Source organism: Moschus berezovskii, chromosome 6 (assembly GCF_049115385.1).
Source record: "Moschus berezovskii isolate FMDL1 chromosome 6, NW_MosBer_1.0, whole genome shotgun sequence".
Lineage (NCBI taxonomy): Eukaryota > Metazoa > Chordata > Mammalia > Artiodactyla > Moschidae > Moschus > Moschus berezovskii.
Genome location: NC_142465.1, coordinates 100,279,453 through 100,306,937, shown reverse-complemented (window position 1 = coordinate 100,306,937; position 27,485 = coordinate 100,279,453). Strand labels below are relative to the sequence as shown.

The following is a 27,485-nucleotide window of genomic DNA, read 5'->3' as shown; positions in this document are numbered from 1 at the left end:
ATATTTTCATAAAAAAAGAAACAAAAACCCACTTTAGAATAGCATCGGTGAGATGAGAACTATTATCAGGCACGGGGAGAGGGTCTGGTGCTGGTTTTCAGGGTCCTGAGCGAGGAGGCTCTCTAGATTAAGCCCTGGAGCTTCTCATTCCAGCTCAGAGAGGGGAGCCCCTGGGCCTGGGTTTGGATTTTACTTTGTGGTGCTGAGCTAAAAAGCTGAAATTTGGTTTGGGGTCTCCATGTAAATGGCAACCCACTCCAGTATTCTTGCCTGGAGAATTCCACGGACCGAGAAGCCTGGTGGGCTACAGTCCATGGGGTTGCAAAGAGTTGGACACAACTAAGCAGCTAACACTTTCTCTTTTACATGGATCTAACAGTATTTCAGGTAGAGCATGCCTGAATGCACTGCCAACGAACCCAGACTAATAAGAACAGTTAAACTGAGCCATAAAGGAAGAAAAAAATTATGATCAGTAAACGGCAATATGTAGCAAGGACTGGACTGACCCAGGATCACAGTCAGTCAATGTGAAGAGTCATTCTTCACCTCACTGGCAGTATTATGTATTTTTATCCTACAGTTCCCCTTGGTTGGGAGACAGAATCTTTGACCTCTAAGAAAAGTCCTCTCCTTTCTTACGGAGGCCAGTGGATTCCATCCGAGAGGCTGTGTTGACTGTATCTCCGAACAGGCAATAACGAGGCATCTTGATCCCCACAACTCCAGCAGCACAGGGACCTGTGTGGGACAGAAAGCAAGAAGGTGGAGGCCACGGGGGTCACAGAGTGGTGTTAAGGTTCGTGAGCCTCTTCTCAAGATCACGGTGCTCAATGCCTCATTAGATGGGAAAAGTGGTTTAAGGGGTAAAATGTGAGCTGTGACCTTGGCTCTAAATGAATGTATTTGTTAGGGGATAGCATCATTATCCAAATCACGCTTTCAGGAACTGTTTTCCTTGAGCATACAAAAGCACATTTTTGAGAAACAAGAAGACATTTTGAGATCAGTATGCAAAGGTAGAAAATGCTCCTTAATATATTACACAGAAGGCTCTCAAGAAGGATGGAGACCATCTCATCACTTTCTTGCTGTGCCAGCCACACAGCCCAGAGCTTTGAACCATTGGTGGGCACAGTGCACTTGAAGGCTCAATGGCCCATTTGTTTTATTTTGGGCTTCCTTGGTAGCTCAGGTAAAGAATACACCTGCAATGCAGGAGACCTCCAGTTCGATTCCTGGGTCGAGAAGAACCCCTGAAGAAAGGTTAGGCTACCCTCTCCAGTATTCTTGGGCTTCCCTGGTGGCTCGGACAGTAAAGAATATGTCTGCAATGTGGGAGACCTGGGTTCGACCCTGGGTTGGGAAGATCCCCTGGAGGAGGGTATGGCAACCCCTCTAGTATTCTTGCCTGGAGAATCCCCATGGACAGAGGACCCTGGCAGACTGCAGTCCATGAGGTTGCAAAGAGTCCCACATGACTGAGTGACTAAGCATGGCACAGCACAGCATTTTAGGGATTGGTGGCCTGAAGATGGAAGACCCAGATGACAAGGATTTGGTATCTTCTTCCCTGAGCTTTTCATGTACCACGTGAATGCAGCAGGAAGGGGGAGCCTATGACACAAGGATGCCCCAAAAGGCAGAACAAAAGCCAAGGCCAAATAATGCACCGGGGCATATTAGATAGGGAAGAAGGGCTGCTCAAGCAAGTATTTGTGTGGGAAGACTGAATCCAAGGAGTTAAAATTTGTAGAAGCTAAAGGTTAACTCAGAAACTGCAAAATCAGGTTTTGGATAGAGGTAACTATTGATTTTCTGGTTCGTTTATCAGGTTTTGATCTATGTGAGTTTCTTTATAGATTTGTCCTTTGAACACTGTGTTTACAGACACTGAAAAAAATAGAACATTAAGTTGTGCATTGCTCACGTACACTTGAAAAAAAAATACTGAGTTCTGAATCTTCCCTGTTAGATTCAATACAAAAATACAAAACAAAAACAAACAGAAGCAGCAGCAGCTACTTGATTAGATCTCTGAGGAAGCTAAAATATGACACAGATAAACTTATCTATGAAACAGATTCACAGACATAGAGAAAAGACTTGTGGTTACCAAGGGGGAAGGGAGGGATGGATCGGGAGTTTGAGATTAGCAGAGGCAAACTATCTTATATATACGTATAACCGAATTACTATGCTGTACACCATAAACTAACACAACACTGTAAATCAGCTATACTCCAACTTAAAAAAAAGGTCTCTAAAACTTACCAATCACATCAGAAAGATAATAAAATCCATTTAAGATACTGTAGTATTTTACTGGAAAAAAATTTACAGAAGTCAGGGATGGGGAGAGGGAGGGAATAGGGAAGAGACAAATAGTAAATGTGCTGTGCTGTGCTTAGTCCCTTTGCTACCATATAGACTGTACCCTGCCAGGCTCCTCTGTCCATGGGGATTCTCCAGGCAAGCATACTGGAGTGGGTTGCCATGCTCTCCTCCAGGGGATCATCCCAACTCAGGGATCAAACCCAAGTCTCCTACACTGCATTGCAGGCGGATTCTTTACCATCCAAGCCACCAGGGAACAGGGTGACTTAAATAAGAGGTTGGGAGTTTGTTATTCTGGTTTGTGGTTGGTGTTTATCATTCGATGAGTGCTGTCGTGACTGCTGTTTCCTAGAACTCTCTAGATACTTTTTATAGGTCTAATTATGTCAGGATGTGTAACTGGACCTCGTATTTGGCAGGTGGATTCAAGAGTAAGCCTCATGTGAAAATTGATCTCATCTGAGGATCCTTCAACGTTTCTAATTTAGTTGGTGTACAGAGGTACACACGGTTCCCAACTGCTACAGTGCTCAGCTGCATACCGGAGTGAATTCCAATGCGAATCCATATTGGGAGGCCAGGAAGATGCTCCAGCTCAAAAGTCCCCACGAAGCTGAGGAGGTCCAAGGCCATCTTGGCAATGTCTATTGCATGCCGGTTGCCATTTCTCTTAGGCAAACCGCTGGCCACCATGTAGGCATCACCAATGGTTTCCACCTGTGGAAGTGGTTTCTCATCAGTGAATCTGTCCCTTCTAAAGGCACCAGAAAGTAAACAGAAGCAGTTTATTGCACATCAAATTCAGAAATGTTCGAGAACTCATATGAGCACAGCCCTGTACACTTATTCTGGGACTAGTTCAAGACTAGTACTATGCTAATTTCTTCAGGGTTTTTATAGCTTAGTTAGAATGTGGTGTGCGCATGCTCAGCCATGTCCAACTCTCTGTGACCCTATGGACTGCAGCCTGCCAGGTTCCAGCGTCCATGAAATTTTCCAAGCAAGAATACTGGAGCAGGTTGTCATTTCCTTCTCTAGGGGATCTTTCCGACCCAGGGATCAAACTCGCATCACCTGCGTCTCCTGCATTGGCAGGCAGATTCTTTACCACTTTGCCACCTAGAAAGCCATAGCCTAGTTAAAAAGTTGATAAAACAACTATAAAGGATTTTAACTGAGTGAAGTACTTTATAATAATGTAAGTCATGCAGATGTGGTGACAAGTCTACAGTGTTGAAACAATCTGAATGGCTTTATGTAATTTTAGGAAACCATCTCTAATTACCAGAAAAGTCATGTTTAGCACTTTACTTTTCAAAAACGATTTGATAAAAAAATAATTGTAGGTTCCTCTAAGACATAAAGGGGTTTCCCTGGTGGCTCAGGTGGTAAAAAAAATCTGCCCGCAAGGCAGAAGACCTGGGTTCGACCCCTGGGTTGGGAAGATCTCCTGGAGAAGGGCATGGCAAGCCACCCCAGTATTCTTGCCTGGAGAGTCCCATGGACAGAGGAGCCTGGTGGGCTACAGTCCACAGGGTTGTAAAGAATGGGACACGACTGAGCGACTTTCATCTTCACTTCACTAAAGACATAATACACATTCTTCTACCGGATGCTTCCGAACACTTTTCTTGTAATAGGCAGTAGACTTATATTAACATTATTCTTTGATATTCTCCCTTTTAATTTCATTTTCATAATCATATGCATGGTTCATATGTGTTGGTTAGTTAATTTCTTCTTTCTGAATATCTCTAAAATGCTTAATCACTTTCTGTTCAACCAGAACTCTTGTTGGTAAGACTTTCTGATCTACACAGGGTGAGAATTTCAACTTCTGACCACTCTCGTTCTTCCACTTCACTTGTAGCTCAGACGCAACCACTAATTTACTAACTTAAGTGACAAAGCAAAAGACCTGAGTAAAGTCAGCTCTCTGAATCTATAGGTTCCACACTGTGGATTCAATGAACCATGATTCAAACATATTGAAACAAAACTGCAGAAAGTTCCAAAAAGTAAATCTTGAATGTGCCATAACTCCAGCAACTATTTTACATAGCATTTACATTGTATTAGGTATTATAAGTAATCTAGAGACGATTTAGAGTACATGGGGATGTACATAGGTTGTATGCAAATACTATATTATTTTATACCAGGGACTTGAGCATCTGGGGATTTGGGGATCCATGACAATCCTGGAACCACCCTGGGGCAGACGTGGTAGGGGTAGCGAAGGAGAACTGTAGTAACAGAAACAGCCAATTCTGGCTCTGCTGACCTGGGGCCAAACCATCATTCAGCCTGTTAGGTGTAGTGGTTACCTTGTACACGTCGTGGTGGTCCAGAATGTGGTCAAAGTTCTTATAGATGTCATTGAGCATGTCCACCACTTCCATGGGGGTACTGTACTTGCAGATGGTAGTGAACCCGACAATGTCGCTGAAGTAGACTGTGACTTCTTCGTAGAGCTCAGGCTCCACAAAGCCTTTCTCCTTCAGAGACTTGACCACCAGCCTAGATGAGGAAGGAAAAAACAGGGCCTTCAGTTTCAGCAAATTCCTTCCTCCTCTATAGAAATCTTTGAGACAGTACTAACTGTTCACCAGGAATTCTGGAACTGAGGATTTCCAGTGAGTGGTGTGGCGAGGAACCAAAGACAGCTTGCAGATACCAAGTCTAGGAACATATTACACACACGGAGCACATGTATGTGGCCTCAGATGAACAGGAGGTTCAGTATTAATTTAATACTTGATTATAACTCTAATAAATGTGAGTGTTCAGCAGCTCTGTCGTGTCCAACTCTATGCAACCCCATGGACTGCAGCCTGAAAGGCGCCTCTGTCCATGGAGTTTTCCAGGCAAGAATACTGGAGTGGGTTGCCATTTCCTCCTCCAGGGGATCTTCCCCACCCAGGGATTGAATCCGGTCTCCCACACTGCAGGTAGATTCTTTACCATGCGAGCCACCAGGGAAGACTTCCTCCACTAAAGATGGCTCCTATTTTATTTTTAATTAATTTTTACTGGAGCATAGTTGCTTTATTAATAACTATAATGTGTTAGTTTCTACTGTATAGTGAAATGAATCAGCTGTACATATATGTATATCCGCTCCATTCTGGACTTCCTTCCAGTTGAGGTCACTACAGAGCGGTAAATAGAGCTCCCTGTGCTATTCAGTCAATTCTCATTAGTTATCTGTTTTATGTGTGTGTGTACAACATGTTAGTCGTTAAGTTGTGTCCAACTCTTCTGTGACACAGTGGACTGCAGCCCAACAAGCTCCTGTCCATGGGATTTCCCAGGGAGGAATGCTGGAGTCAGTAGCAATTCCCTTCCCTAGGGGGTCTTCCCAATGCAAGGATCAAATCTGGGTCTCCTGCACTGCAGGCAGATTCTTTACCATCTGAATCACCAGGGGAACCCCAGCATCTATTTTATACACAGTATCAACAGTGCGAATCTGCCAATCCCAATCTCCCTAATTCTCCCACCCACCCCTTTCCCACTTGGTGTTCATACATTTGTTTTCTACATCTTTGTCTCTGTTTCTGCTTTGCAAATAAGCTCATCTATATAATTTCTTTTATTTTTTTAAATTAATTTATTTTTTATTGGAGGCTAATTATTTTACAATATTATATTGGTTGGTTTTGCCATATGAATTTGCCCCGGGTGTACATGAGTTCCCCCTCCTGAACCCCCCTCCCACCTCCCTCCTCCCTTTATCCTCCCTCTGGGTCATCCCCACACACCAGCCCCGAGTATCCTATAACATGCATCGACCCTGAACTGCTGATTCGTTTCACATATGACAACATACATGTTTCAATGCCATTCTCCCAAATCATCCCACCCTCACCCTCTCCCACAAAGTCCCAAAGACTGTTCGATACATCTGTGTCTCTTGCTGTCTCGTATATTTCCATCTTTCTAAATTCCATATATATGCATTAGTATATATCATTTCTTTTAATATGGCCTCTACTATGAGGCTGAAAGAAGACGGCAAGGAAATTAATGCTTTACTTTTCATTTTTATATGAAGGACAGACAGTGGCTGGCCTAAGGTCTCAGACTCAGTAAAAGTGGCCCAGAGGTGCTGGAACCTAGGTGGCTCTAACTCTGCCATCCATTCTCCTTCCATGGCACTGGAAAACAGTCTCTTTCTTTTAGCAATTTAGACAGTGCAAACCGGGACAAAGCTTAGCAAGATGTGCATCTTTAAACACAACGATCTGATGAAGAAAATGCAAACGGGAACAATCCTATATAAATGTAGAGAAGGGATTTCCCTGGTGGTTCAGTGACTAAGACTCTGCACTCCCAATGCAGGGGACCCAGGTTCTATCCCTGCTCTGGGAACTAGATGCCACAGGCCCTAATTAAAAGTTCACATGCTGCAAATAAAGATCCTGTATGCTGCAACTAAGATCCAACACAGCCAAATAAATACATAAAAATAAATAAAGTAAGAAAAGTACAGAGAAGACCAGTGCTAGACAAATATGCTTTGGTTTTCAGCCTTAAGGACTGAGGCACAACTCTGCAGTCCTATACAGTCACATCCGTGCAAGGACTTCCTTACCTTGGGAGCAACATGAAATTAAGCTGGTCAGCCCGGTCCCTCTCTGCCTTGTACAGCTGTGTCCTTTCTTCCACCAGATGTTCCAGGTTCCGGGAATACAGCTGTAGACGTCGGATCAAGGTATCCATGTAACTTTCATTTTTTTGGTCATGGAAAAGGCTGTAGGTAGAGACAGAAAAAGAGCTCTCCATAATATTAAGAAAACATAAATATTCATTAAACCAATAGGCAGATATTATGAACAGGTAATTAAAGAAAGAATAAAAATGGCCAACAAATATGGCAAAAAAATTTAATCTCAGGAAGGATCAAAGAAATAGAAAAGACATTTAAAAAAGAAAGAAAAACAAATGTTAGCACAATGATAATCAATGTAAGTAAGATGGAGGAAAAATATACATTATAGTCTTCCTGGAGAGAAATACGGTAAAATGCATCATAAATCTTAAGAATGCTCATGTGGACCAGCCTCTCAATTCTACTTCTTAGAATTATCCGAAGGAAACTATCACAAAGGTGCTGAAAGTGAACTATAAAGAAAGTAGCAGTTATTCCTCACAATCATTTAAAAACTACCCTAAATGTGTAACAAAAGTAATTAAATTATTATGAAATGATGGACTATCAAATACAAATTAAAATCGCAAAGTACACAGAGAGATACTACCTTTACATTATTTAAGTGAAAAAAGCCAGTTTATGTAATAGCAAACATTATCATCTCATCTTTAATTTTTGAAAACTGGTCATTATCTGTTGAAAAATAGGTAATGTTTTTACTTTCTTGTTTGCTTATTCATATTTTTTAAAGTTTTAATAAGGAACAACTTGTAATAAAGGGAAATATAAGAAAAGAACCTCGTACGGCAGAAACCATCACAACATTGTAGAGCAATTTTCCTTCAATTAAAAAAAAAAAAGGAAAGAACCAAGTAAAGTAAAACTGAGCCTTATATTATCCTTCAGAACAGACAGTCAGGGTCCTAAAGCAAAAGCCCTAAGTCCATTTTGTGACTTAGATGAGATGCCAGCTCTTCGTGACCCTGTGACCCTCCTGGGTGCAGACCCCAGTCGGAAATTACAGCTGTCGTGAGAACTGGAGACAATGTTCACTACACAACCCAAGGGATGAATAAATCCTACTGTTTATCACCATAACAACAATCACACTTGCCATTTCTGTGCTCAAAAAGATAGACTATGTTGTAATCCCCTTGTTACGGGGTGGGATGTTTGTTAAAAATTTAATACATTTCTTACTATGTTGTAAAAAAAAAACCAAAAAACCCCCAAACAGGAAATTAACATGCGGGCTTCCCTCGTAGCTCAGTCGGTAAAGAATCAACCTGCAATGCAGGACACCCAAGTTCGATTCCTGGGTCAGGAAGATCCCCTGGAGAAGGAAATGCAACCCACGCCGGTATTCTTGCCTGGAGAATTCCATGGAGCGAGGAGCCTGGCGGGCTACAGTCCACAGGGCTGCAAGAATTGGCCTCAGCTGAGTGACTAAAGCACCACCACCACCACAGTATTATTAACTAGTGTATAGATTTTGTTCAAATTTCACAAAATTTTATGCTAGTATCCATCATTTGTTTTTATACCTTATTCAAGATTTCACATTGTATTTAGTTGCACTGAGCAGCTTCAGCTGCATGCAACAAATTCTGGTAAATTCTCTTTTGTTTTTATTCTAAGTATTCTCTAATTTTCCTTGTTATACCTTCTTAGATACACCCATCATTTAAAAGTGGACATTTAATTTCCAAAGACATGGAGTTTTAAAAATATCTTTGATTTTAATTTCTCATTTAAATGCTTTCTTCTCTGCTATCACCATGTTTTTTCATTTTCCTGACTTTATTGAGGCTTTCAATGGCTAGGTCTCTCTTGGTGAATGCCACATTGGACTTGAAAATATGTGGGTTATCTTCAAGTATCTTTTTATATTGATTTCTAACATAATTTCACAGTGATAAGAGAACATACTCTGTATGATACCTTTAGACCATGAAAGGAGAAGGCAATGGCACCCCACTTCAGTACTCTTGCCTGGAAAATTCCATGAATGGAGGAGCCTGATAGGCTACAGTCCATGGGGTCTCAAAGAGTTGGACACAACTGAGCAACTTCACTTTCACTTTTCACTTTCATGCATTGGAGAAGGAAATGGCAACCCACTCCAGTATTCTTGTCTGGAGAATCAAAGGGACAGAAGAGCCTGGTGGGCTACCATCTATGGGGTTGCACAGAGTTGGACACGACTGAAGCGACTTAGCAGCAGCATCAGCAGACCATGAAATGTTTGCACCTTGTTTTATGTCCCCGGATATGTTCCAGAGACTCCTAGTTTATAGTCTATGGGAACCTGAATAGAGTTTGTATCCTACTGTTGTATGAAAATTGTATAAATCTTAATTATATTCATTTGGTTCATGGTGCTTTTCAGGTCTACTATATCCTTCTACTTTTCTGTATATTCATTCTATTAACTTTTGAGAGTTTGACATTGAAACTCCAACTAAAAATCTTAATTTATCTACTTAAGAAATAATTGTACTCTATAGTGGAACTATATGTAACTTTGTTCTGTATTTTCCAAGTCTCCTGTAAATGTGTTATACTTTTGTAATTTAAAAAATAAAAAAGGAAGAAAAAAATTCATACATTTCTGAGTCCCATCACAGACCTATGACTGGAAACTGCTAGGTTTGGGATGAATAGAAATTTTAAACAAGGTCCCTAGGAGATTCTCACTGGAAACCATAAAGAAATCTAGCTGGGTAGAAAGAATGTGGGAGCAGGTGGAAGGGATGAAGATGGATAATCTGATTTCATGATGAATTGATTCAATTAAAACAGTTTCCTCAACCTTGGCTGTGTATTTTAATCACCTGAGGAGCTTATTTAAACTCTTGATGATACCCTGCACCCAGATCAATTACATCAGACTCTCTCGGGTAGGACTCCGGCATCAGTAGTTTGCAAATATCCCCAGGTGATTTCCATGTGCAGCCAAGTAGAGAACCACCACATTAAAGGCTAAATACCAGGGGCCTAGTTTTATCTTCATGAGCTCACATTTCATCTGTCACACATACAGTTTCATCTGCTCTTAGTAATAGATCTGGGAAGGAATGAAAAAGGGCAAGATTGAAATCATTTATTATTTCCTGCTCTTTTTCCACATTGGGTGGTTTAGATCAAGCAATCAATGGCCACACTTTAATTGTCTTCACTCTACCCCAGAGGTCCCCAACATTTTTGGCACCAGGGACTGGTTTCAAGGAAGATAACTTTTCCATGGACTGGGTGGGGGGCGGGGTGGGGGAGGGTATGGTTTCAAGATGATTCAAGGACGTTACATTTACTGTGCACTATATTTCTAGTTTGTGGCAATCTCAGGACACTCTGCCCTGACTTTAGGGTTAGGGTTCACGCTCCTATGAGAATCAAATGCTGCTGCTGATTTGAAAGGAGGCAGAACTTGGGTGGTAATGTGAGCAAGGAGGACGGCTGTAAATACAGATGAAGCTTCGCTTGCTGCCCCCCAGCCCGTCTCACCTCCTGCCGTGTGGCCTGGTGTGGGGGTTTGGGACCCCTGCTCCACCCCATCTCAGTCCTGGGCTTCATTTAGCTTCACTAAGTATTTGAGTCTTTGACTTAACGAACTACAGAAAGAGCTAGAAGGAATCATCCACAGAAAATTCATTCCAATTTTACGAGCAACAAAATTGGTAACCATAACTAGCTATTCTTAGATCCTAGCCTAGAAACTGGATCTCCTAGAGCTATTTTTCTCACTCTGCATTGTATCTACCTCCAAACACAGGAAATCTAAAATTCAGTCTTACAGGATAACTGTATGTTACTTTTCTCTTGATCCTGAATTACACTCTGATTCAAAGTTCCTGATCTTACGATTTTTAAAACTCTAAGGAACTTGCTGATGTTAAGAATTATCCAGGGGTTTTAAGATCCTCAGGATTCTCCTAGACTTCTAAATCCTAATTACCTGCAGAAGAGTACAGGAACTATATTTTTTTAACAGATATAATCATGATCAATCAGAATCTATTTTCTAATCAGGCTCGTTTTGCCCTTGGACACAGTACTTAGCTTTTCAAGTGATTATCTCTAGAGAAAATGGTCTGTTCATCTCCATATGATTTTAATTTTTTGGAGACAGGTATTATAATCTGTGATTTTTCATTAGAAAAGGCATTCTCATACTTAGCTACCACTAAATGTCAACTATTACTAGAAAAAACTGAAGTTAGTGGGGAAAAGTAAAAATGTCCGCCATACCCAAATATCTTGGCCAGGGTATTCTCAATTTTCTTGAAATCTGGCCTCTTTTCTGGATCTTCCTCCCAGCAGTTTTTGACAAGTAGATAGACCTGGAAGAAAGAAGAGAGCGAACTGAAGTAACTCAGAAAAAGACAAATGCCATATGGTATCACTTACATGTGAAGTCTAATATATGACACAAATGAGCCTATCTATGAAAGAGAAACAGACTCACAGGCTTAGAGAACACAGCTGTAGTTGCCAAAGGAGCAGGGAGAGGGAAGGACTGGGAGTGTGGGGTTGGTAGACGCAAACTATTACCTTTAAAATAGATAAAAACAAGGTCTTCCTATAGATAGCACAGGGAACTTTATCCAATCCCCTTGGGATAAACTTGGAGAAGAATATGAAAAAGAATGCATAAATGCGTCACTTTGCTGTGCAGCAGAGATTGGCACAAGATTGCAAATCAGCTGTACTTCAAATAAATAAATAAGAGGTGGATTAGCTTAGAGGGTGGTATCCTATACTATTCTGTTCCGTGATGTAAGCAACTGAAGCAGGGAATATTTTTAAAACATCTCAGCTCTCACAACGAGTATGAAATGGCCCAGTTCCCTGTGGTCATCATTGCCTGCGCTGCTTTGCCTCACCCTTCCTTTCGATCCTAGGCTAAGGAAAAAACGGCAATATTGATTTGGACGAGGTGGGATGGGAGAGACAAAACGCCTTAGGGACATTTGCAGGGTTTGTGCTGGGGAGGGGGATAAATAACTGAGCTTGGTGAGTACGAGGCAACTCTAAAATGAGAGTGAAGCTCTATGACATTAGTTTTCAACTGTGTCTGACCATGGGATTGTCTGGGGAGCATTCACAAAATTTCTTAGGACTTCGGGAGCTTCTGAATTAATTGGTTTGTGCAGGGACCTTGTTAGGGTTCTCAGATACAGCAAATACAAATACAGGACACCCGTTTTAAACTTGAATTTCAGATTAAAAAATCAATAAATTCCTTAGCACAAGTATGTGTCCCAGCTATGACATGGGCAGAGGACATTAGTGTATGTACGTTTGTAAGTTTCCCAGCTGCAGTGAAGAGAAACGAGGAAGCGGGGTGGGGGTGGGGGAGGGGGGGAGGGGAGGTGGGAGGATGGGAGGGTGTGTGTGGGGTGGGTACAGAGGAAGAGGGAGGACAGGAAGCCCATGGAACCATCTTCTCATTTGATACCGCTTGTTTGCAGCTTTTGTGGGATCAAAAAGCATGCTGAAGACCATTTGCTTTAAATTAAGTCTGTTCTTCACTCTGAACACAAACAGGATCACAAATGGCACTAGATACAGCCCCTGTCTGCATTCTTTTGCTTTAACGAAGAGTCCCTGGGGAGGGAGAGGACCACGGTATAGAACTGTAGTTGCCCGCATTCACCACTAGGTGGTACCCCTGCCCTGCCTGGGAAAACGATCCACTGGCTGACTCCCTTAAAGGAAGGGACAGAAGCGCCAAGTGAGCTGATGCAGCGTGCACGCGTGCCAAGATGCTTCAGTCGTGTCCGACTATGCAATCCCATGGACCGTAGCCCACCAGGCTCCTCGGTCAACAGCACATGCTCTTCAGGCCAAGTCTTGGAGTTTCAGACCTGTATTCTATTGGAACCAGCTACTAGAAGATGGAATTGAATTATTTCCAGTTCCAGAACCATCCAGCCGCACGAGTCAATGGACAAGGAGGCGGCTTTGGTGAAAGCTGTTTTAAACATGAGGATATACTCAGACTAGGAAGGACGGTTTGAGAGGAGATGCTGATGTGCGGAGAGGAATTCCAGGATCCAGAAAAGCAGCAGGAAGGGAAGGGATGGGGAGAAGGCAAGACAGGAGTGGATGTAGCTCAGAACACCTTGGGGGTACAACCTGCCTTTCATGTTGAAAAACATAAAGAAATAAAAAGGCCCATTCATGCTCAGTAGAGTCTGACCATAAACCTCATCTAGCAGGTCACTTGCAAACTGAAGCAAAGTGTTTTTATCTTTATCCTGCAAGGAACAAAAGTTTAAAAAAAATTTTCTTTAACAACCATAAATATTTTTTTAACATTTACTTACCATATGCTGGATTATAAAAGCTCAGATAAAGTTCTAAAGAAAAAATTAGAATTTTTCCCCCCACAGTCCTTAAAGGCCTTTGTGAGGGATTATAAAACAATTAAGCAAATACAGAATGTCTCCATTTTCTTTGGAGGAAGGACAGAAAGAGGGAATGTACATTTCTTTATTGTTTCCAGATATCGGCATATTTATTTTATAATCAGGAGGTAGTTTTATAAGTCTAATAACTGTATCACACAGACATCTGCTCTTCTAGCTCCTAAATAGTGAGAATGTGATCTGTGCTGGAGGAGCTCTTTTGTGAGTTGGGAGGATGACAGGCTGATATCGGCTCCCAAGGATGTGTCCCAACCCCTGGAACGAGTGAATGCTACCTTACTTGGAAAAAGGGTCTTTGCAGGTGTGATTAAGGATCTTGCAATGGGAAGATAATTCTGGATTATCCTTTTAAAAAAAGTTTTTTTAAAAACCCAGTTTTATTTTAATTTTTTGGCCACATGGTATGTGGTATCTTAGCTCTCTGAGAAGGGGCTGAACCATGCCTCCTGCACGGGAAGTACGTAGTTGTAAGAATGGGTTAGCACAAGAACGGCCATCTTAGAGGCCGGAAAAACCATTTTTACTGAGTATGTTGTGACTTGAGGGAAGAAGAACTAGATAAAACCTGGGAGACAAGTTAATCTTAAGTACCAAGAATGTGGGCGGCTGTGACACTGAAAATTAGGTAAACAGGTCTGATAAGTTTATCTCGTTAAGACACCAGGATAGAGATATGCACAGCTGTGTGTGTGTGTGTGTGTGTGTGTGGAAAATTACTGTGAGTTAGGTAATTTAGAAATACCATGATTTGAAAATGCTATATAACCCCTTGGCTCTGAGTGCTCGGGGTCCTTGTTGAAACCCGCTGCGTCGGGCAGACACTTGGACCCCAGCTAGCTGGAAATAAACCTTGCTGTGTGTCTTGCATTATCGTGAGTGTCCTCTGTTCCTTTGAGGGAAGGGCGACTCTGGACCCTAACAGTCTTAAACACTGAACCACCAGGGAAGTGTCTGGACTGAAACTTCAGTACTTTGGCCACCTCATGTGAAGAGCTGGCTCATCGGAAAAGACCCTGATTCTGGGAAAGATTGAGGACAAAAGGAGAAGAGCGTGGCAGAAGATGAGACGGTTAGATCGCATCACTGACTCAATGGGCATAAATGAATTTCAGCAAACTTCGGGAGACAGTAGTGAAGGACAGGGAAGCCTGGCATTCTGCAGTCCATGGAGTCGCAAAGAACTGGACACGACTTAGCAACTAAATAACAGCAACAGTCACATGTATCCTCATATAGGAGAGAAGGAGAAGGAGATTAGACAGAAATGGAGAATGTGGCCTGGAGGCAGAGATTAGAGTGTTGTGGCCACAAGCCAAGGCATGTCAAGAGCCACCAGAAGCTCCTGGGAGAAGTGAGGAATGGATTCTCCTGTAGAGCCTCTGGAGGAGGCATGGCCTCTGACAACTCACTTCAGACTTCTGGCCTCCAGAACTGTAAGTGGATACATTTCCTTGGTGTTCATCCACCGAGTGTGTGCTCCTTTGCTGCTGCAGCCCCAAAGAAACTCACGTGGAAGACATACTCACTTCCAGCTCTTTTTCCTCTGCTGTTTCCAGGAACAGATCGGGGCGGAAGGGTTTCACTCCGTTGGAATTCTCCACTCTGAAAATCTTCTCTGATGGGATGAGAACCATTCAAATTACAAGAAAGAATGCAATGTGAAGAAATTTTAGCAGCAGCCTCCAGACTCTGAATGGGTTCCCGGACCTGGATGGGGAGCCGGTGGGAGTGTGGCAGAGCCTAGGCTAGTACTCAACAAACAGATGTGAATGAATGGATAGGCCACCAGGGGAAGGGGGCTTAGGCCCTCTTACACCCAGGAAGTACTTCAGTTAAATCTACAAACCCTTTAAAACTTAACTCAAAGACCACTGTCTCAGGGAGGTTTCCTCTGACCGAGATGCTAGCCTGTCCTCCCTATACCCTTCGGCTACCTTCATTCTCCATAATGGTAAGAGCTGGTGTACAGTAAGTACTCGGTAAATCAAGAACTGGATGAATGGAATAAAACATTTCCCCCCAACAAGGACCTACTGTATAGCACAGAGAACTCTGCTCAATGTTATGTGGCAGCTTGGATGGGAGGGGAGTCTGGGGGAGAATGGATACATGTATATGTATGGCTTAGTCACTTTGCTGTCCACCTAAAACTATCACAACATTGTTAATCGGCTACACGCCAATACAAAATACAAAGTTTAATAAAAAGAATATTCAAGTTTAATATTCCATGGGGAGTCAGTATAATCTCCAAATCAACTTTCTAGAATTTAATGAACTGTGCTACCACCTGGCCCCCCCCACACGTACATACACACGAGATGGATAGCATCACCGACTCAATGGACATGAACTTCAGCAAACTCTGGGAGGCAGTGGAGGATGGGGAAAGCTTTGCTTGCTGCAGTCCATGGGGGTCACAAAGAGTCAGACATGACAGTGACTGAACGACAGCAACAACCCCCCCCCACACACACACATCAAAAGAGGACATGTGACAAAACTACTATAGCTGTTCTCTTAGGAAGCCCTCAAGGGTGTATGTGGTCCCGTTAGTGATCTAATTCAGGTGTTAAAGATGCATCTCTCTTAACGGAATCAGAAGGAAAGCAGGAAATTTTAAGGCACAGCTCTTTAACTCAGTATTGCTGAGAGTGGTGGGGGCTGCAGTAGAGTACTGTCCTATCTTTTCAGAGCCCTCTGACACTCAGACTGCCATTGAATCCCTCCAACCAGCCTGTGCAGTGTGGAGCGCGGGAGCGACATTGCTCTCGCTGCCAAGGGGACTGAGACGTGCTCACAGAAACCTCGGGGTCTCGGTCAGCCTAGAATTCCTGCTGGCTCCCAGAGAAGGTTCTCACCTTTCTGGTCCCGACAGCTGAGCGTGTAGAAGGTTTCTCTCCGCTGGATGATCTCCTGGGCGATGATGCCGTAGCTGTACACGTCTCCCTTCTGCGAAACGCTGGCTACGCGGAGATGCTCTGGGGCCGTCCACAAGTCTGTGTGTTCAGCATTGAGACTTTGAGGCTGACAGGGTGAGCAGCCCAGAGATCCCCGATGCACTTTTCTTTTTAAGTCCCTCCACCACGCTAATGCTGGCGATGGGGGCAGAATACACACTTGCCTTCTGAGCTGACTAGGGAATGCCAGGATCTGGGTGAGGAAACACGGAATGCTTTCCCTAAAACTGCCTGGGTCAGTAGTCCTGAAAACCCTCAAGGTCTATCTAGAACAGTGCCTAGGGTACAGGGAGTGCTCAGTAAATATTTGTGGGGTGAATTCAGTAGAATCTAAGAGGGAGAGGATTTAATAGTTTATGGAACATGCGGCATAAACCTATGAAAGCCTTTATAAATATTTTAAAATTCTATATTTATATATTTTATGTAATATAAAATATTGTGTGCATGCTCAGTCACTCAGTCATGTATGACTCTTTGTGACCCCATGGACTGCTGCCCACCAGGCTCCTCTGTCCATGGGCTCTCCCAGGCAAGAATATCGGCATGGGTTACCATCTTCCTGACCCAGAAATCAAACCCAGGTCTCTTGCATTGCAGGCAGATTCTTTATCACAAAGCCACCTGGGAAGCCCATATAAAACACTACATATGTATAATAAATATATACTTATAAATTTTATTTAATATAAAACATATTTCTTTTAGTAAATATAAATATATTTACTGTATATATGTTTGGTGATGGTGGTTTAGTCCCTAAGTCATGTCTGACCCTTTTGCAGTGCAATGGACTTGGGTTTGGGATCCCCATTACATATCTTATTTTTAATAATGGGGGCATACAATTAATTATTCTCCAACATCCCTTGGGAGTCTTCCAGGATCACCGAGCTCCCTGTAGACTTCTTGAGATTTCTACCTTCAGCAGTTTCAATTAAATAAATCAACAGATTTGTGTGTTTAGTGAGATGTGTGTTTAGTGAGATGCTTATGATAAAGCACACTTTCCCCATTTGGCTTTCCATCCAAGTGTTCACTGCCTTTTCAGATTTATGTCTTGTGAATTTATGTGGCTTGTGATTCATTAAAAATGGATCCTAATGGTTGGGCTTGTAGGAGAGGGAAGTAAATCTACTTATGCTAAGATTTCAGGTAACCGACCCTACAGATAGGCTGATATAACTGGATGTTCAGGAGGGTAGGCTTGGATCTGCAATTCATCTGATTTTGTGTCATGGTGAGTCATTTCATGAAGGGGCTTTGCTCACTCCACGATGAACCCGGGCACACAGCAGGTTCTCAATAAGCACTAACTGGATTTAGTCTAATGTCTTAGCATCCTTGACATAGCTAAAGAAGTGGGTGCGGGATCGTAATTTTTCATCTATTATGGAAAACTAAAAGGACTGCAAAATAGAATTAGAGGTAGAATTTAGTTTTTGAGAAATTTAGTGGTATTTTGAGGCATATATGAGTCCTAGCCCTCTGAGGCTGTTTAACCCTGAGTTCTAATAAAGGACAGGCAAACGTTCAACATCAAAAGCCCCTGATACTTTACAAATCACTGTTTTTGACCCCCATCACCACTCCTGAAAGGGGTAAGTAAGAATATACTTTACCGATAAGACTTTTTTTCTAAGCATCATCATTTCTTATCAGTATCACAGACAAATGAATGATGTCTAGAATTTGGAAAGGGGTCTTCAGTCTTATACTCTATCTTTTTGGGCAATTCTCTTAGCTTTAGTTCTGTCTTCTATAAAAGAGGAAGGTTCAATAACGGGATTTCTGAGGCTCTAACTTTCTGTATTTTTTCACACAGTCCTGCCTCTACAAGCCAATAACTCCTTCATGATTTCTCCCTTAAGTCAAGGGACACACAGATGAAGGAAACTCAGAGAGGAGATCTGTTCAACTTGACAAGCACATGCTGAACACTGAGAAGGGGGTAATGCTGGGGAATGAACCAGCAACTGCCTCTTATGGAAGTGTTTTTTCTGGTCAGTATCACCATTTCCTGAGCACTTTACATGGACTTGTGCGAAAATTAAAAAAAAAAATGCTTTAGTGGGAAACTAGTGTAAATTTCATTCAAGATAGACCTTTTCTTGGAGGCAAAATGGAATTGCAGCCAAAATCGGTGATCTTCACTACCATTCTACTATCCACCACGCAGTTGGTTGATTTCAGACGGCCATGGACTTCTGTCTTACTGGAGTGCAGATATGACATTCCCTGTAGTTTTTCAGATGACAGGAAAACAGAGAGATACGACACTCCTCAGCTGCTCTGTCCTTTTCAGGAGAGAGATGACTTGGTGAAATCATCCCACCAAGATAGCATCACTGTCGAATTCTAAATTTAACTCCATTAACTTTATAAAATATTGTTAAAGCTCTAATATTTGCCTCAGTACTGCATCCAGTTTTGAAGGTTATTTAGGTGACACAGTAAAAGGCAACTGTCTAAAGACCCTGGTTAAGTAGCTGTAGACAATATGAAGCAAAGATAGATCCTATTTTTTTAAGTGTTTTTGCTTACCACTTATAAAGTCTGTGACCTTGGGTATGTCTCTGGTCCTCTGCTACCTCAATATAAATGTGAAAATAATATGAATAATAAGGCTTTGCTTTCCTGATGGGAGAGGTTAGGCTAGATTATTTCTTAAAATCTAATTGCTTTAGATCTATTTTGAAACAGACTGTTTCATTCAGTTTTGAAAGAGGAAGTTCTTTTTTGGCTGTTGTGTTTCCCCCTGGTGGCCAGAGGTGGTGGTACTGCAGACACTAGAGTTCAGCCTTGGTCCTGGGAGTGAACTGAGGCAAATAAGATATTGTACTACGCTTTTTTTTTCCAAACGATTCCGATGCTATGTGTCTTTCAGGTGATTTAAGACTATATCAAATAGCTCACTCTTGAGACTGTTTTTTTTTTCCATTCTTGAATGGGGCCCTAGTTACTGGTATCCACTTCCTTTAATTAGCATGTCTAGGAAATATACGTGTCCAAATTGAGACTCGTTTTTTTTCCATTCTTGAATGGGGCCCTAGTTACTGGTATCCACTTCCTTTTATTAGCATGTCTAGGAAATATACGTGTCCAAATTTTTTATTGCCTCATGCAAGATGAATGCCTGCCCTTACATTTTCTCTTACATTAAGGTGAAGATTCAGTTATCTTCCCTGAAACTTTATGTGATTTTTTTTTTTTACTTCCAGCAAATCTATGAAAATGTGTGCCTGCAACCCAGTGTAGAAAGAATTTAATAATAAAAATAATAAGTCAATATATATATATATTGAATACTTGCTTGTCAGGCCTTATACAAAGTCATGTTGTTTCATAAAATCTTCATAAAAACCCTATGACACAGGTACTCATTCATTATCATTTTACAGATGAAGAAACCGATGCAATAGCTGGCTAGGTCTGTTTTCCAGATTTAACTTTCATAAATATCTTTCACGTCTGTGGGTTTCTTACCTTAGCAATGTCATACAAGACAGAGATCTTAAACTCCCAGTCCATGAATGTACCATCAGGATAAGAAATTGTGTCATTTAAAACTTCCTAAGCAGAAGAAAAAGAAAAGGAAGATGAGTTGTCTAAAGGATACCACTGTGGAGAGATTCTTACAGGCAAATAATGATCTTTTGGTTTTTATTTTTTAACATTTTGATCATACCCCAAGGCATGTGGGATCGTAGTTGCCTAACCAGGGACTGAACCCATGCCCCATGTGGTAGAAGCATAAGTATTAACTATTGGACCACCAAGGAAGTTCCAATAATGATCTAATCATGAGTCCTTGGGCTCAGGAACAGGCTGGAACTCCACTGTCCTGTTTTTCTTGAACATATGTTTCCTTTCCCTCTAAGAAACACTAGGTGGTTCTTTATCACTAGGAAATGAGCATGAGATGCCCACAGATCTCAAATTCTGGTTCTTCACCAGACAGCGGTAAAGGAATGAGCAGGTACCTGCCAGGAGAGTGGGCTGGTGAGCCTGATTCACGAGTGCCTGGGCACTAGTGTTTTCCAGCAAGGAATTGCTATCAGGATATCCCTTCACTAGGCTTCCAATTTTACTTAGAAGATCAATTGCATTAAATTGGTTTAATAGCTCTAAGTTTTCTGTTCATTCATTAAGTCTTCTGTCATTAAGACAGAGCTCTTAAATTTTTGCATTAACTGTATGACCTAGAGTTTTGAACTCATAGTATTAATGTGGTGATGGTTCTATCAAGATACAGGGTATTTAAACTAAGCTAATTCTTCACAGTAAAACTCTAAGCAGGACCCTAACTGAAAACCTAACAACAGTTTCTTGTCTGGGGAAAAAGCCCAGTTTTAACTTAGGTACTATACCAGTAGTTTCCAACAAAGGGCCCAAAGTCATTGGTTGTTTCAGATGAGGCTGCTGAAGCGGTGGGTAACCAGTCACTTTAAGGGAGGGGAGTTAGGAAAAGATAGACTCTTCCCTTAGCACCTGATATATGGCTTTTGTTTGTTTATTACCTCTTCTCCCTATGAAAATGTTCCCTGTGATAATCTTCACTTACTGGTGTATCTAAATTTTTTGTCATGTTGAAACCAAATGATTCAGATATGGTATAGCCCTCATATGGAAAGTATTTCTAATTTTGAAAGACTTGAAATTGTTATTATTAAGAATGTGTGTTTATTGTATCAGCAGCAATTTAAATGAACATTTTCAGCACCAATTAAAATGACCTTATACAGCCTTTCTCCAAAGACCTTTTGATATGATGCATTCAGTTCAGTTCAGTCGCTCAGTCGTGTCCGACTCCTTGCGACCCTATGAATCACAGCACGCCAGGCCTCCCTGTCCATCACCAACCCCCGGAGTTTACTCAAACTCATGTCCATCGAGTCGGTGATGCCATCCAGCCATCTCATTCTCTGTCGTCCCCTTCTCCTCCTGCCCCCAATCCCTCCCAGCATCAGACTCTTTTCTAGTGAGTCAGCTCGTCGCATGAGGTGGCCAAAGTATTGGAGTTTCAGCTTCAGCATCAGTCCTTCCAATGAACACCCAGGATTGATCTCCTTTAGAATGGACTGGTTGGATCTCCTTGCAGTACAAGGGACTCTCAAGAGTCTTCTCCAGCACCACAGTTCAAACGCATCAATTCTTCGGCGATCAGCTTTCTTCACAGTCCAACTCTCACATCCATACATGACCACGGGAAAAACCATAGCCTTGACTAGACGGACCTTGGTTGGCAAAGTAATGTCTCTGCTTTATAATACACTATCTAGGTTGGTCATAACTTTCCTTCTAAGGAGTGAGCGTTTTTTAATTTCATGGCTGCAATCAGCATCCGCAGTGATTTTGGAGCCCAAAAAATTAAAGTCTGACACTGTTTCCAATGTTACCCCATCTATTTCCCATGAAGTGATGGGACCAGATGCCATGATCTTTGTTTTCTGAATGTTGAGCTTCAAGCCAACCTTTTCACTCTCCTCTTTCACTTTCAGGTAATATTTTTTCCATTTATAGAACTAACCATATCTAACTGCATTATGCTTTTCATATATGACTTGGCTTAGAGTTTCTTATATTATGCTTATAATTTTTCCATTTATATTGATAAATGACATTAGTCTTTAATTACATTTTAGTATCAACTTTATGCTAGCCTTGTTGAATGTTAAATGAATTTATAAGATGCTCATGTTTTTCTTTAACTTTAGAGCAGTGTTTATATAGACAATGAGAATTATTCATTGAAGTTTAGAAAAATTAAACTGAATCTGGTTTTCTTTGTAATGGAAATGTTAATGTCTTCTACCATTATTTTACCTCTTTAAGTTTTTACTTCTTCAGTCAAGTTTTCATAATTATATTATTTCTGAAATTTTTCCCTTTTTTAGACTTTATAATTTAATAGTCATGATATATTCTTTCATAATTGAAAGCATCTTTTTCATAGCTTTATTTTTTATTTTCATTTTATTTTTATGCTTGCTTTAAAGATTTAATTAGAAGTATAAGAGGCTTGTATATTTTGTAGTTTTTTAAAAATAAACAACTCAAGAATGCACTTTAAAATTTTATCAGTTTTATAATAATTGAAATTATGGTTTCCTTTCCTTTAGGCCATAGTTATTCTAAACTTTGCATTGAATACTTAGATTATTTTTTAAAGAGAGAACAGCATTTAGGGCTATGATTTTTTTCCTTGAGGATACATTTGAGTTTATGCCATACATACATTTTTAAATCTACATTTTTTTTCTAATAACCATCCAGTTTTCTCTTAATACAAAAGCAAATATGCAAGTAAAATAAAATGAATGGAGAGGCAATCACTTTTCCACATTTGTTCTTTGTTTTTTCAAGTCTACACTCCTGAACATTTTTTTAGCTAGTTAGCTCAGCTGGTAAAGAATCCTCCTGTAATGTGAGAGACCTGGGTTCAATCCCTGGGTTGGAAAGATCCCCTGGAGAAGGGAACAGCTACCCACTCTAGTATTCTGGCCTAGAGAATTCCATGGACAGAGGAGCCTGGCAGACTACAGTCCATGGGGTCCTAAAGAGTTGGACATGACTGAGTGACTTTCACTTATAAAAGGGATAAATGGACAAAATCTGAGTGATCTAGTTTGATAAGCAAATGGGCCCATACACTTTTCCTGATAACTCTCTGCTGTTATTATTTCACTGAGTGAGCATTTAAAATTTCTACCACAGTTTTTTTTTTTTTTTTTTTTTGCACATGGTTGGCTGGTTAGGAAATTGGAAATGATCCTGGTTCCTTACCCGGAGGGATCCTCTCTCGCAGTACTCAATCACCCCAAAGATCGTGGAATCAAGCTTCACCGTGCCGTAGAACTTGGTTAGGTTGTAATAGTCAATCTGAAGCAACTAAGACATAACACACTGATTTACAAAGCAGCTCAGCCAGAAAAGATCACCTGATTAAAAACTAGTAATATACTAATAAAACATGCCGTGTCTCAGATCTCTGGGAAGATATACTACTGCTTTTGATACAATGAAGCATCAGTGCGTCTCCTTCTGCACTTGGCATTAATCTGACCTCATGGCCTTTCTTTTGTCAGCAAGAGGGCCAGAATATAAACCTTTGACTACTCTCCCATCACATCAGGACCACTTGTTCTGTACCATCAAACATCTTTGACAAAATTTGGGGGGAGAATTTTTAACAAGAAGTTATGGTCACCCATTCCGTGGTCTGCAGGCTCCTCTGTCAGGACTCCCTAATTAACACCTTGCTCCACCAGGGACCTCAATGCTTGGGGAAAACGGAGTAAAGTTATTTCTCACTTAAAGGTCTTAAGTAAGCATACCTTGTTCAATTCTATCTTCTGTTTTTCAGTGAAATTGCCATCATTGTGCTTGAGATCCTTTAGAATCACTCGCTGCAAAGATCAATTGAATTAAGGAGATAGTGTAGCGTGACCGCTATATGCATGTTATAATCACCTGCTCACATGACTATCTTCCCACTCTACTGTGAGCTCCTGAAAGCACTAACATTCCTTTACTGCTGTTTATATCCCTGGTGCCTAGTGCCTGGGATGTGGCAGGCTCATATGAGAATGTTTCTTTAAAATGATTAAGTGAAAAAGGAGGAAGGAAGGAAGGAAAGAAGATACAAAACCCTGCTATGGGATTGTCACATCCCCACTGCAATGATTCAAAACACAATACAGGGTTGCCTGGACTGCTCTGAATCTATTATTTTTTCCTTTTCCTTCCTACACTCTCCCCCTCTTAAAAATTTTATTTTTTCTTCAGTGTACCCAGGACTTGTGAATATTGTAAGCGGTGAAGCAGAGCCCTGCCCAGCCCTATGAAAGGTTCTAAGAGCACCCCTTGGGTCAGCCCCGGGACCCGGACCATCACACCGCCGACATCAGAGCTGGGGCCACAGTGAGTCAGAAGGCCCAGCACGTATCCCTGATTGAGAGTTCAGAAAAGCAGAGACTAGTCACCTTTTTGTCGTATTTGCACTGTCGCAGTCTCTGGATTGTGTCTCGCCTCTTGTCGTCATCGATCTGGCACAAGAACAAGCTAATTATTCCAGAGGCTCCACGTCTTGGCTCCCCACCTGCCTGTCAAAGGCTCAGAGACTCTGCCTGTCTACTGCAGCATGCCGGGCAGGCTCAGGAAAACTGTTGTAATTGTCCTGTGTCCCCCCATGCTCACCTCCCCCCTCCAATGGTACCTTCTTTCCAAGTATCCACCAGCCGCACACTTAACTCTGGGTTTTCTCCCCGCTTCTTCTTGTGGCCTATTTCAGCCAGAGACTGCCTTTGCTTCCTTCCCGCCCAGCCCCCCAGACTATTGGGAACCATTGCTCTCAGGGAATCATGTTTGGCATCTGAATTGTGAACTCATGCCTCAAGGCCTGAGTAGCAGTGCAAGTGAGGACACCTTGCTGGGGCTTAAGGAGGCAGCCACATCAGCTCGGGGTTCAGCCTGGAGCTGCGAGATCATCTGGTTTGTCAACAGAAGCCAGTAATTTATTTGGCGGTGCTGGGTCTTAGTTGCAGATGTGGGATCTAGTTCTAGGTGTGGCCTGTGGTATCTAGTTCTCTGGCCAGGTATTAAACCTGGGCCCCCTGTATTGGGAGCTCAGAGTCTTAGCCCCTGGACCATCAGTGAAATCTCAGTAATTAATTTTAAAAGAAGTTAAATATTGACCGATACACAACACACAAACACACACACACACACACACTTGCAAGCTAAATATGGCTCTTGGTCTGCTACTCGAAAGGCAGAAAAGATTGTGAACCATTGCATCTTTCCATTCAATTCTTATAAAAACCTGTGATGTATTTTATTTGTTAAAAGTTACCTCATAGAGACATTTTGAAAATGTAAGTGAAATAAGTAATATCCAATTCCATGCATGACGCCTGGCACAGCACAGATTAATAAACGTCACTTGTCTCCCCTTCTGTTTCTCATTTTATTTGTGAGGTACAAAGGGTTACATGGCACCACGTGTCACCTGAGTGTGACTTCTCATCTAGTGTTCTTTTTACCGCCTCAGGCCTTGGTTGCGTCATTTAAACCCTTTGAACCTCAGTCCCTTATTTGGGCAATGCTAACTGACAGGGATACTTGGGGATCAAATGAGACCAAGGTGGTGACACTTTCTTACAAGCAAAGGTGTTTTATCCTCAAATGAGTCCTCTGCATCTTTATCATTATTTTCTGTCTGCTGCCCTCCCCTCGAACTTTGCTGACATCTCTCCCTCTGGCTGCCTTGGTTTGCTGACCCTCTCCATTCTAGCCTGGGATACGTTCTTCATCATCTTACCCCTGAGTCTTGCTTCCTTACCCAGAGCTCGAACCATTGCCTGTTCAGTCACGTGGCATTTTCCCCTCTTGCTGACTCTGATAGACCCCGTGGGTCTTCTTCCAGTCCTGTCTGATTCTCAGCATTGTAAAACCTCTTCTTACAGATAATCCCTGGTCGCCTGCTCCCCAGCTGGTCTGTAACTCGGCATAACAATGACTCCCCATTCTCTGAAACACTTCTAACCTTCCTCCTCATGGCAACTTGTCCCAAAGACATCCTCCTTAGCCAGGTGAGCGGCTAATGATGAATGAAATCATAAAAATTCTGTCATATCCAACAAGGGGTAGATGAGTTATACTCCTAGGAGTATTTACACTTTAACAAAACACACAGCAACATGATGTTTTAGGCTTAACTCAAAAGAACAAAGTGCAGTACAGGGTTCTGAGGCAGTAGGGGAGGCTTGTGAAGGGTGGAGCCGTGGCGGGACCTGGGCAGAAGTGAACCATGTGGGTGGGAATCCAACCTGGAGTCATACCAGAGACGGGGACTGCTCACTCCTTCTAGAGGTCTCCTCCTCCCTTCCTAGGGTACTGCCACTAAGTCATTCAGGTCGATGAATTCTCTCTTTGAAAATCCAATGATCTTACAATCGTTTACAATTACAGTCATAGGTTTTGATGAGAATCAAATGGAAAGATGCAATGTGAAATGTAAATGACTGTAAGATTATTGGATTTTCAAAGAGAGTATTCATTGATTTCTTCCTGACACGTGCCTGAGATAGATTGATCTTTTCTTAATTTAAAATTTTTTAAAAATTATTTATTTTTTTTGGTCACACTGCAAAGCATGGGGGAATCTTAGTTTCCTGACCAGGACCCAAACCTGTGTCCACTGCAGTGAAGTGCGGAGTCCTAACCACTGGACCGCTGGCGAAGTTCCTGGTCTTTGTCAACAGCATTTTTATTTTTGTGGCTCAGGATGTAATAGGAGTGTTACTTTGGTGCATGGACCATTTCTGGAGGAAAGGGAGGCCTAGTCCTCGCTCAGCCATGAGGGGATCTGAGCCACTAGAGTGCTGCGTGCAGGGCTTGGGGTGGGATGCCCAGAGAGGTGGTGGAAAGGCTCCAAACATAAACCTGACTCATGTGGCAATTTTATTTTTGCTGATTCTAAGGAGGGAGGTGTCTCAAGTCACACTGTCCTGTCGGCTTGGCCCTCTTCTGAGGGACTCCGCTCATTCCTTCATGTGGAGGTTCTGGGACTCCACCTCCCCCTAGTTTGCTTTGGTATAAAATTTCTGGGTTTTATCCCTGGTGGTCCGGTAGTTGAGAATCTGCCCTGCCAATGCAGGGAACATGGGTTTGATGCCTCGTCTGGGAGGATCTGACATGCCATGGAGCAACTAAGCCTCGGTGCCCCAACTACTGAGCCTGTGCTCTGTAACAAGAGAAGCCACCACAATGAGAAGCCCAAGCACTGCAACTAGAGGGTAGCCCTCGCTCACTGTAACTAAAGAAAGCCCGTGAGCAACAACAAAGATCCAGGGTGGTCAAAAATAAATGAATTAAAATCTGAAAAAAAAAAAACCAACCAGAAAACCTCTGATGGTTAAGTGTCAGTACCACACTTACACAGGGTGGGTTCAGACTTGGCCCATTGTTGAAATTCTAGCCCCGCTGCCTCAAAGAGCTCAGAAACAATGAAACAGGTCCAGGCATCGGGCGCATGAGAAATGCTCAGAAGTGCTAGCGGGTTACATCTCGAGGAACCTGACTCCCTAGTGTGTGTGA

At 42.0% G+C, this 27,485-nt stretch overlaps 1 protein-coding gene across 3 annotated transcripts in view; it reads right to left on the bottom strand.

Annotated features, from left to right (window-relative positions):
• The window catches only part of GUCY2C (guanylate cyclase 2C), a 97,577-nt gene that overhangs the window by 3,910 nt on the left and 66,182 nt on the right, over nucleotides 1–27,485 (bottom strand). For all 3 annotated transcript variants that reach the window (XM_055394169.2, XM_055394168.2, XM_055394167.2), the window contains 12 exons: nucleotides 24,371–24,433; nucleotides 23,723–23,794; nucleotides 23,172–23,276; nucleotides 19,872–19,958; nucleotides 18,491–18,623; nucleotides 16,287–16,424; nucleotides 14,952–15,040; nucleotides 11,243–11,334; nucleotides 6,935–7,093; nucleotides 4,665–4,857; nucleotides 2,880–3,054; nucleotides 643–741 (listed from right to left, as the gene is read on the bottom strand). In XM_055394169.2, coding sequence (XP_055250144.1) covers nucleotides 643–741; nucleotides 2,880–3,054; nucleotides 4,665–4,857; nucleotides 6,935–7,093; nucleotides 11,243–11,334; nucleotides 14,952–15,040; nucleotides 16,287–16,424; nucleotides 18,491–18,623; nucleotides 19,872–19,958; nucleotides 23,172–23,276; nucleotides 23,723–23,794; nucleotides 24,371–24,433 — 1,405 coding nt within the window. The remainder of the gene's footprint in view (nucleotides 1–642; nucleotides 742–2,879; nucleotides 3,055–4,664; nucleotides 4,858–6,934; nucleotides 7,094–11,242; nucleotides 11,335–14,951; nucleotides 15,041–16,286; nucleotides 16,425–18,490; nucleotides 18,624–19,871; nucleotides 19,959–23,171; nucleotides 23,277–23,722; nucleotides 23,795–24,370; nucleotides 24,434–27,485) is intronic.